General features: G+C 42.4%; 1 protein-coding gene across 4 annotated transcripts in view; it reads left to right on the top strand.

Annotated features, from left to right (window-relative positions):
• PAX6 (paired box 6) overlaps window positions 1-9,166 on the top strand; it is a 22,281-nt gene extending 13,115 nt beyond the window's left edge. For 2 of the 4 annotated variants that reach the window (XM_024752595.1, XM_024752594.1), the window contains exons 6-11: window positions 3,355-3,513; window positions 3,987-4,069; window positions 4,335-4,485; window positions 4,582-4,697; window positions 7,327-7,477; window positions 8,173-8,258. In XM_024752595.1, the coding sequence (XP_024608363.1) occupies window positions 3,355-3,513; window positions 3,987-4,069; window positions 4,335-4,485; window positions 4,582-4,697; window positions 7,327-7,477; window positions 8,173-8,258 (746 nt within the window). Of the gene's footprint in view, window positions 1-3,354; window positions 3,514-3,986; window positions 4,070-4,334; window positions 4,486-4,581; window positions 4,698-7,326; window positions 7,478-8,172 lie in introns of all 4 variants that reach the window. The other 2 variants (XM_024752596.1, XM_024752597.1) reach the window with 2 other exon arrangements.
• The last annotated feature ends 2,069 nt before the right edge of the window (window positions 9,167-11,235 follow it).

The following is an 11,235-nucleotide window of genomic DNA, read 5'->3' as shown; positions in this document are numbered from 1 at the left end:
CCCAGGCCCTCTATAGGATTTAGTCAGTCTCTTTTTCAACAGATGCTACAATGTTTTGATCCGCGCTCCAGAGCTGAAAAGGTGCCGCAACCGGGTTGCTATCTTTTCTTGCTTGTTTTCCGCATCACTGATTAAGACACTAAGAAACTAAGGAATGATTTTATTTCCCAGCGTCTTTTTTTTTTTTTTTTTTTTTTTCTCCTCTCCTTCTTCCAGGAAACAAATCCTATCCTGAGCGTCAGATGGTCCTGGGGCTGGGATAATGGGAGGCGCTTTCACTCGCCTTCTCGCGGATGGGGCTGGAAGGTGGACGGCGCCCATTGAAGGCCCCTTCTTTGCGCTCAGAGGGGGCGCCTTTTAAAGAAGATATCTTAATTGTCTGCCACTTAGGTTTATCATGTGGGGAATTCGAGATCCAACTTCCAGTTCTATTTTGCTAAAAGCTTTAAGAGTGGAAGGTAAATCCACTAAAGAAAAAAAGGGGGGCACCCAGTCTAAGAGTGACCTCTCCGGCACTGCCTGGCTGCGAGCAGTTGCTATTTTTAAAGGAGCAAACAAACTTTCAATGGAGCACGCTCGCTCTTCAGGGTCTTGGAGGGATCCTGCAGCCACGGGTTTCTCCTGAACCGCCTCTAATTCCACGGCTGTTTTTATTTTCCCCCTCAAAGAGGTTTAAAATCGAGCTCTCCTCATCCTCGTTGACTTTCCTCCTCTTAAATGTCAGTTCAAGTCAGCGCTGCGCCTCCGTTGCTGAGAGAGAGAGAAAGGGAGAGAGAGTGTGTGTGTGCGGGGGGGGGAGGAAGAAAGGGAGAGGGAGAGCGTGCGCAAATGTCCATGTTTTAAAATTAGGAAAACGTCAGTGAAGCAAACGGGAGCAGAGAATGCTATCTGCGGGGGTCTTCTGAGGCAGACCCGGGTAGCTTTGTTTGGCGAGATCGAATGTGCCAGAAAAAGGACTGGGGTGGGGCCTCCTAGAAGGCGTGAGTGACCACCCCCGCGAGATGGGATTGTGTTCTCAGCGCTCCCTTCCCTAAACCTCTGATGATCGCCGGTTTTTGTTTGTGCTTTCGCAAAGCAATAACTGATGGGCCTTTCTAGTTGGCCCAAAAAAGTCTACCTCATTGACCGAATCCGAAAATAAAAGGGGCTCTTCATTTCATTCCCTGAAAAACACTTTGAAAAGTCACCCGGAAACTCGGGGCAGTAAATTAGCACAGACACTGGTGCCGGCACACGTGAGTGAGCGCCTCTCCCTCAGCTAAGTAGCCCTCCCCGACCCCCCAGCTTTCTGATGTAGCACAAGACGACCCAAAGCAGAGCCACAGCCCATTTACTAATAGTCTCTCCCTTATCTCCCTTTTTCTCTTTCTCTCCCCGTCTCCTTCGACCCTCCTGTCTCTTTTTCCTCTCAGCACTCTTTTCTGTCCTTCTTATACCTTTCTGGCCTCTGTCTCTGTGGAGCCCTCTTTCTTCCTCCACCTTTCCATGCCCCTCCTCTCTCCTACTCCCCCAAACCCCTCCACCAGGCCTCCGCCCCCTCCTCTCCTGTCTCCCTCCCCTGTGGTCTCCATCCTCCCTGCCTCCCCGGCTCACTTCCCCCCCGTGCCCCGGACCTCATCCACCGGCCCTGCCTCCCCCCCACCCCCTGCCCTGGCCTCCCATCCACCCTCCAACCCCCAGCTAAGCGCCCTAAATAGCATGGAGGCGCCTGCTCTTGGGACAGTGATTAATGATAGCAGAGCAGAGGGGTTAACACACTTCACTGAAAAGTCTGTTGACTGGGCTTCTTGTAACACAATGTGGCCCGCTGCACGCCTCAAGAGAATCCTTTTGTTGTCCGCACTCATTGTGGCCTCAAAATTCTGCCCACGAAAGTTTGCCAACGCTCCTGCCCCAGGAGTTTAATAGTTTCCCTTACTCGCGGGGCATTGTGCGGCGCTGAAAAGCAGCCCCTCGCTATTCAAGTGTTGGTGGTCATCTCAATAGATCTCCAAGGGCCCATATGGTGGCCAGTACTGATGAATCCGCCTGTTTAGATGGGGGAGAAAGTTGGGGTTTTAAAACATTTCAAAGTTCCTGAAAAGATCCCACTAGATCCTGTCACAATTCCCTGAACTCTTTGAAGGCACTGCCTATTGTCTCCTGGTTATAAATGATATTCCTGGCCAAGTCTATTCCCACCAAGGCGCCCCTAGAGGCCCCTCCCCCACGGGCCAAGTTTCTGGGATGGGGGGGCCCAGCCCCTGTGGTATCCCTTGGGGGCCTCAGGACCCAAGACCAAGGACCCAGCCAGCAGGCAGCGGCCCTAGAGGCCCAGCCGAGGCTGAGTCCTTCCCTTGCCAGGCCGTGGCTTCTCCAGCAAGGCGCACGAGGAGACAGCTAGCCTACGTGCACATCTTGCCCTCCAGGCAGCGAAGGAAAATAAAACTTTCCCCTGTTTAATGATAGAAATTCCATTAAAAGTGGTGGAAATGCCCTAATTAAAAATGTACCACTTAAATGATATGCCAAGGATTCAGCTGTAGCAAAGCATGTTCAGCTAGTTAGTGAACTCTCTACTATTTCTTTTTTAAAATTACACGTTAAAAATTTAAAAGAAATCTTACTTTTCTCTGGTGCAACACATTACAAAGAATGGACAGTCCTTTTATCTAAATATAAAATTCCATTTTCAGCAATTATAGCCTGTTCTTGGTGATGATATAATTACAGCTGTGCTCGTAATAGGTGTCAAGGCAAAGCGCACTCATACAATAGTTGAATAAAACTGCAAGAACAATGCAAGCACTTCTAAATTCACAACCTTTAAAATGAAATTGACTGTGCAGAATTCAAATAAAAACGAGATAAATATTTTTTTAAAGATTACAAGCTTGGTTTGGTTTCTTAATAGCATTTTCTACAAACCTATCAACATCTAATTGATTAGATAGGAATTACTGATTATAGATCAGCTGAAATCTTGAACATCACTCTTCTATTTTCCCAACACAGCCATAGGTAAATAAATTCTCTAAGAAAGGGAACTGGGCGAGGCATTTGGAGGGTCAAGGTTAGTTATAAAAGATCATTTTAATTGGAAACTTCAGCGCTTGTTTTGTCATTCAAAGAAATGCCATTCCCAAAGTATCTAAATTGTGCCATCTCATCTTGATAAAAACAGAAAGAAAATGGTGGTCAGGTAACATATGTCACTAATGTCTTTTATTAAAAGAAGGCTGACAGTTACCTTGGGAACGTTTTGGTGAGACTTTCAGATGAGACTGCTTTTGGAGTTTATGGCTGTAGGACGCCCCTTTTGGAGACTGCAGGTTATTCCAAATTTCTCTTACTGTCCAATTCTTTTTGTTCCAGATGGCTGCCAGCAACAGGAAGGAGGGGGAGAGAATACCAACTCCATCAGTTCCAATGGAGAAGATTCAGATGAGGCCCAAATGCGACTTCAGCTGAAGCGGAAGCTGCAAAGAAATAGAACATCCTTTACCCAAGAGCAAATTGAGGCCCTGGAGAAAGGTGATGGAGTTTTTCAAAGTAGAGAAGCAGTAAATCAAAGTAAATGCCACATCTTCAGTACAAAGAGCTAAATTTAGCCAAGGCCCTTGCACAGAGGCCTGAAAAGGTTTCTTTTTTCTTTCTGTCCTTTTTTTTTCTTTTCCTGGGCATCTTTTCAGTGTGTGTGTGTATTTTCTTTCTTCTTTTCATGTACCAGTGATTCACAGATGAAAAGTCTGACTTCTCATGAAGAAACAATGATGATTTGGCTAATTCAGGCCACAGAAGAATGAATGTCATTTCAAAGAGAATAGAACTTGGTTCTGATGGGATAGTTCTTCCAAGTACAATCAATCTAATAGTAGTAGCATTTTAAAGGGAATTGGTTGGAGGTGATAGAAGTCGGGAGGTGGACACCAGATTGATCCAGGGTTTGGTTGACACATTTTGTATAGTTCTGGCACAACACAGAAAAATGCAACTTACTCTTTCAGAGTTTGAGAGAACCCATTATCCAGATGTGTTTGCCCGAGAAAGACTAGCGGCCAAAATAGATCTACCTGAAGCGAGAATACAGGTACCCAGGGACCGTGTGTTCATGTTTTGTGATTCATACCATTTGCCTTTTCTAGAGACACAGGTGCGTCTAAGGAACACCATTTGTTTGTATAAACAGTAACAGATTCAGTTTGCTAAATGCTTTGCGCCACTCGGCTCTCGGGGCTGGGGGGAGGGGGACAGTGGACGCCTCTCCGGGCTGGGGGAGGGGGACAGTGGACGTGTCTGGGATGGGGTGGCGCTGGGAGCAGGCTCAGGGCTAACCTGTTCCATCTGATTTCCAGGTCTGGTTTTCTAATCGAAGAGCCAAATGGAGAAGAGAAGAAAAGCTGAGGAATCAGAGAAGACAGGCCAGCAACACACCTAGTCATATTCCGATCAGCAGTAGTTTCAGCACCAGTGTCTACCAACCAATCCCACAACCCACCACGCCTGGTAACTTGAAATATTAGTACTAACAAATGCGTTTCAACCTGTTTGCCCTTGGCTCTGACTCTCACAGTGACTGTCTGTTGTGTCCTCTCCCTGCAGTTTCCTCCTTCACGTCTGGCTCCATGTTGGGCCGAACAGACACAGCCCTCACAAACACATACAGTGCTTTGCCGCCCATGCCCAGCTTCACCATGGCAAATAACCTGCCTATGCAAGTAAGTGAGGCTGGCGGCTGCCTGCTTAGCGGGTCCCTGGGAGAAGAAGTGAGGAATGGGTTGGGGCCTGCAGACCTCACTGGCCCTACGTGTACCCTTGGGAGCCTTTCTCAATATAGTGATTGGCTTGATCAGTCAAGTCTGAGATGAAAACAGTCAATCGAGTCTTTTAGCTGATTGATTAATTGATTCATGCCTTTAATAAAATAAAAACCTGATGTGCCGTCAAGTTAATTTTTGCTCATAGGGAATGTTGGTTTGATAATGTTGGGTGAGAATGGGGCATGTTTTGGGGACCAGAAACTTGTACCAGAAAATGAAAATAATGTTGGCAAATTATTAGATAGTAAGAGGTTAGTATATATAACACTTGGGTGTTCATATTCATGTGTTCATATTAATAAGTGTATAGTCTTTATGTGCCCTGTGGTTGTTATTTAGGATGTTTCTGATAAACTAGTGAGGACGAAAAAAAAGGACCAGAATTGGGATTCATATTTGCATAGTGCGATACACTTAACATAGAGGAAAGCTAGTTTTCTTTCTGTATCTTAGAATAAAAACAGGAATAGAAGGCATCTGCTAGAAATTTAGTGTGTCTTTGCTGTGAATGGTGTGACAGGGTGGCGGCATTCCCAGCTGCCTGGAAAGGCTGGTGCTGTTCACTTCGTATAACAACCTGCTCCTACCCTCAATTCCGTCCCAAATACTTATCAGCCCCTATGTGTGCTGGGCCCTGTACCAGTTAACCCTTTATGATGGAAGTTGTCTAAGGCAGGTGGGGTGTACTAGAACTTTGGAACGAGAGGGATTCTTGATGGGGAAAAATCATTGGTCTTCTGGTGGGCCTTCTGCAGTGACTTCCCCAGGACTCCTGTCCTATTTGTGCAGCAATTAGAGATGCCAGATAGTGTGAGCATGAGCCCCTGATGGAAACAAATTTGAGGTCGCACACATCGTTTATTCCCCACTGAACATCTGCTGGATTTCTAACCCAAATCACACCAAAATAAGTGTTTCCCAGTCTTTAGACTAATACAGCAGCAGCTAGATAAGCAACTTCAGAGGAATTATTCACACGTCTATTTTTATTGCATCTTGATATTATTGGCCGTAGAGCAATTAATGTAAATTAAGGGATTAACAGCCCATTAGTTGTGGTTGCTACGACTGCCTTGGAATTTTCTAGAAGTCAGAGTTGCCTGGAGGAAGTCATTTTGGGAATTAGAAGCAAATGCAAGCTGAAATTCTGGCAGGCCCTGAAGGCCTGCTTGCCTCTTTGAACCCGATGTTAGATGTTAGCAGTCATCCTCAGACTCTAATAAGGCCACAGAGTCTTGTTCAGTTTTGTAAATTGTAGCAACATCTAGGTATCTATGAAGATAAAAAAATGTGTATATGAGAAGACATTTAGAAACAATGGAATAGATGCTGCTATTCTGTTAGAGTTGTTTCCACTCAGACTGGTGTGGGTCAATTTATTTCAAATGCTGACTTTTAAAAATTATACAATTTATAGTTCAAACCATATATATATATTCATAAAGCATAAATAAAATTAAAATATCAACAATTCTACCATTCAGAGAAAATTACTCTTTGAATTTTGGAGGCGGGTGAGGGCTGGCCTGTCTGTCCATCAGTTTATCCTGTTGACCAAAACCTTCAACCATTTTACAAAGGGTGGGTGTCCTCCGAACCTTCTCTAATGTATCACCCTCTCTGAGGATGTGGATCTTGGAATGTTAAACATTTCTGTAGTTTGCAGATCAGAGCAGTACTATCATCTCCCCTCTTCCTGACAGTATGCTACTATTAATTCATCTCAAGCCTGCCGCCCCAGCATAGCCCCATGAGAGCTCATGAGGTGTTTTGTCTCAGCCTTGTGTATTTATTTAGTCAAGATAAAGGTTTATCTTTTCAGTACCATGATTCTAAACACTTCGAGGGTAGCAGCACAATTTTGTGGATAAAACCTAATCTCAGTTTTGGTGTCTGTAAGAAAGTCGCAGCTAATTCTCCGGATGGGGCTAGGTATTTACTGACACTTCTGACTACTTTAACCTGAGATCATCACTGATCTGCCTCTTCAAGAATCTTTAAATCTGTAAGTCCAACCATGAAAGGCTTTCAAGGTCCCTAAACTAAACTTTACAGAGAGTTCCTGCCACTGTCCTCTGCCTCACAGCTGGAGATACAGGGTTTGAGGTGTGGAGGTGTCGCTGGATTCCCAAATGGATTGAATTTGCAAGAGAGGGGGTGTGTCTTTATGGAAGTCCTCCTGTTATAGTTTGTCTAAAGGTGCCAGCGGAGGTCCAAGATGAAAATGGACCAAAATCCTATTAATGTTATGGATAGTGCCAACCGTCTAGCTGGACAATGAATGGTCTGAATTTTTGGTACTTCAGAAAGTTTGGTGTGTAGGCAACTTTGCTCCAGCAGTGGACAACGGAAGGACCGGTTGGAAGCCCGATCTTAGTGTTACCACGTGGAATTCAGGCGCTTTACTTGCGGGTATCTAAGGATCAGACTTGTTGGCAGAGTTCCTGGGGGGGGGCGGGGAGGGAGCTGGGGGTGTGGCTATGCAAAGTGTCTCTCACTAACCACAGGTTTGCCTTTCTCCTCCCAGCCCCCAGTTCCCAGCCAGACCTCTGCGTACTCCTGCATGCTGCCCACCAGCCCTTCAGTGAACGGGCGGAGTTATGACACCTACACCCCCCCACATATGCAGACACACATGAACAGTCAGCCAATGGGCACCTCGGGCACCACTTCCACAGGTGAGCCGCTGCTCTCCGCAGGCTGCACAGAGGTGGCCTTTGCAGCTTCTTTTGCCAGGTGATCTCTCTTCACTCAAAGTTTACCTAAAAAGAACCGCCTGGCCTTGTGTGATGGTGTATTTAACTCTCTGTTGCTCGCTTCCTTGGGGAAGACTGATTAAAAGGGGAATTCAGTCAAGCTAGTTAGTAACTTGATGCCATACTGACAAAAAAAGAAGTTGTTTTTCCTGAATTTGATTGCAGAAGCTGTATATGAAGACAAGGCCTGAAAACGTAGCTTTTCCAAGGAGAAATTATTATATTAGCCAAAGTTTAACAGTGAAGGCCTCCTGAGTTTATTGGAAGACTTCTCACTTCCCTCCTAGTTCCTCTATGCCTTTCATTGCAACTGAAGAAGTACCACTCTGGTTTTCCAGGATGGTTTTGTTGCTAAAGTTCCAAACATACAAACAAATGGAGTTGTTTTTTTGGTGGGGGGAGCGTGGGGGCCTTTGGGATTCAGTAGATGTGTGTAAACATGCTTTCTGGTTTCTGAAGGTGCTACTTTTGTTTATAGGACTTGAAAAGTTTTTTCTTTTTTAGATTCGGTTAAATGTTAGAAAGTAGTAGAGATTTTTTTTAACCTATAAATTCGTACTCCATGCCTGTCTCTTGAAGGGAATATCTACATGGCTATTTCTTTCACCCACTTCTAGGACTCATTTCCCCTGGTGTGTCAGTTCCAGTTCAAGTTCCTGGAAGTGAACCTGATATGTCTCAATACTGGCCAAGATTACAGTAAAAAAAAAAAAACAATCAAAAAACAAACAAACAAAAGGAAAGGATATATTGTGTTAATTCAGTCAATGACTATGTGGACACAGCAGTTGGACGTTCAGGAAGGAAAGAAAAATGGCTGTTAGAAGCACTTCAGTACTGCAATTGTGTCCTGTGTTGAACCACTGGGGAATGGACTTGAAACAAGGACCTTTGTATACAGAAGGCACGATATCAGTTGGAACAAATCTTCATTTTGGTATCCAAACTTTTATTCATTTTGGTGTATTATTTGTAAATGGGCATTTGTATGTTATAATGAAAAAAAGAACAACGTAGACTGGATGGATGTTTGATCTCTGTTGGTCATGAAGTTGTTTTAAAAAAAAAAGGAAATCATGATCAACAAGCTTTGCCACGAATTTGAGTTTTATCAAGATATATCGAATACTTCTACCCATCTGTTCATAGTTTATGGACTGATGTTCCACGTTTGTATCATTCCTTTGCATATACTTAAACCTGGAACAACATGCACTAGATTTATGTAAGAAATATCTGTTGGTTTTCCAAAGGTTGTTAACAGATGAAGTTTATGTGCAAAAAAAGGGTAAGATATAAATTCAAGGAAGAAAAAAGTTGATAGCTAAAAGGTAGAGTGTGTCTTCGATATAATCCAATTTGTTTTATGTCAAAATGTAAGTATTTGTCTTCCCTAGAAATCCTCAGAATGATTTCTATAATAAAGTTAATTTCATTTATATTTGACAAGAATACTCTATAGATGTTTTATACACGTTTTCATGCAATCATAAGTTTCTTCTTTGGCCAGCAAAAGTTAATTGTTCTTAGATATAGTTGTACTGCTGTTCACAGTCCAATCATTTTGTGCATCTAGAATTCATTCCTAATCAATTAAAAGTGCTTGCAAGAGTTTTAAACTTAAGTGTTTTGAAGTTGTTCAAACTACATATCAAAATTAACCATTGTTGATTGTAAAAACCATGCCAAAGCCTTTGTATTTCCTTTATTATACTATTTTCTTTTTAACCTTATAGTGTGGTGTTACAAATTTTGTTTCCTTGTTAGATTAACATTCTAAACGAATGTCAATCAAAAAACAAACAAACAAAAGGAAAGGATATATTGTGTTAATTCAGTCAATGACTATGTGGACACAGCAGTTGGACGTTCAGGAAGGAAAGAAAAATGGCTGTTAGAAGCACTTCAGTACTGCAATTGTGTCCTGTGTTGAACCACTGGGGAATGGACTTGAAACAAGGACCTTTGTATACAGAAGGCACGATATCAGTTGGAACAAATCTTCATTTTGGTATCCAAACTTTTATTCATTTTGGTGTATTATTTGTAAATGGGCATTTGTATGTTATAATGAAAAAAAGAACAACGTAGACTGGATGGATGTTTGATCTCTGTTGGTCATGAAGTTGTTTTAAAAAAAAAAGGAAATCATGATCAACAAGCTTTGCCACGAATTTGAGTTTTATCAAGATATATCGAATACTTCTACCCATCTGTTCATAGTTTATGGACTGATGTTCCACGTTTGTATCATTCCTTTGCATATACTTAAACCTGGAACAACATGCACTAGATTTATGTAAGAAATATCTGTTGGTTTTCCAAAGGTTGTTAACAGATGAAGTTTATGTGCAAAAAAAGGGTAAGATATAAATTCAAGGAAGAAAAAAGTTGATAGCTAAAAGGTAGAGTGTGTCTTCGATATAATCCAATTTGTTTTATGTCAAAATGTAAGTATTTGTCTTCCCTAGAAATCCTCAGAATGATTTCTATAATAAAGTTAATTTCATTTATATTTGACAAGAATACTCTATAGATGTTTTATACACGTTTTCATGCAATCATAAGTTTCTTCTTTGGCCAGCAAAAGTTAATTGTTCTTAGATATAGTTGTACTGCTGTTCACAGTCCAATCATTTTGTGCATCTAGAATTCATTCCTAATCAATTAAAAGTGCTTGCAAGAGTTTTAAACTTAAGTGTTTTGAAGTTGTTCAAACTACATATCAAAATTAACCATTGTTGATTGTAAAAACCATGCCAAAGCCTTTGTATTTCCTTTATTATACTATTTTCTTTTTAACCTTATAGTGTGGTGTTACAAATTTTGTTTCCTTGTTAGATTAACATTCTAAACGAATGGCTGCTTTCATACATACTCTATTTTAAATCCCAATGATCCTTAAAGAAATAATTCTTATAGGTGTCATAAATCGCAAATGTGTTAGAAAGAAATTCCACTTAAAGCTGTGTGTAGACCTGTGTCCATTTATACCCAGAGTACATATACAAAATGGTAGCATTTCCCAGTTAGCTGTTTAATTCAAAAGCTCAAAGTCGAGAAATAATTTAAAAATGCAACAACCTATTAACTAGGAATTGTCTTTTGAATTAGGGCTGGCATTTTCAATCTGGGCAGATTTCCATTGTCAGCATCTCAACAGCGATTTCACTGAACTATATTCAAAAGTAGGTTTCTTATACAAGACTCCCTGAAAGCTGTCGCCTTTCTCAAATAGGCCCTCTCCCTTTTCTGTCTCCCTCCCCTTTGCACAAGGGGCATCACTTCCCATTGAACCACTACAGCTGTTCCCATTTGAATCTCGCTTTCTGTGCGGCTGTGGATGGGTGGAGGCTGGAGGGGGGATGTTGCATGTCAAGGAATAATGAGCACAGACACATCAACAGACAACAACAAAGCGGACTGTGACTGGCCGGTGGGAGTTAAAGGCCTTCAGTCATTGGCAGCTTAAGCCAAACATTCCCAAACCTATGAAGCAGGGCCCATTGTTGGTCAGTTGTTATTTGCAATGAAGCACAGATCTGATCATGTTTAAAGTGGCGGCACGCAGGGCAGGAGTGCTTGAGCCCAAGCAAAGGATGGAAAAAAATAAGCCTTTGTTGGGTGAGAAAGGCCTGTCTGAGACTTTTATTTCTGTCTGTTCTCTGTAACATATAAGT

The sequence above is a fragment of the Neophocaena asiaeorientalis genome, unplaced genomic scaffold (assembly GCF_003031525.2).
Source record: "Neophocaena asiaeorientalis asiaeorientalis breed wild unplaced genomic scaffold, Neophocaena_asiaeorientalis_V1.1 scaffold196, whole genome shotgun sequence".
Classification (NCBI taxonomy): Eukaryota; Metazoa; Chordata; class Mammalia; order Artiodactyla; family Phocoenidae; genus Neophocaena; species Neophocaena asiaeorientalis.
This window is presented reverse-complemented; position numbering and strand designations above follow the sequence as displayed.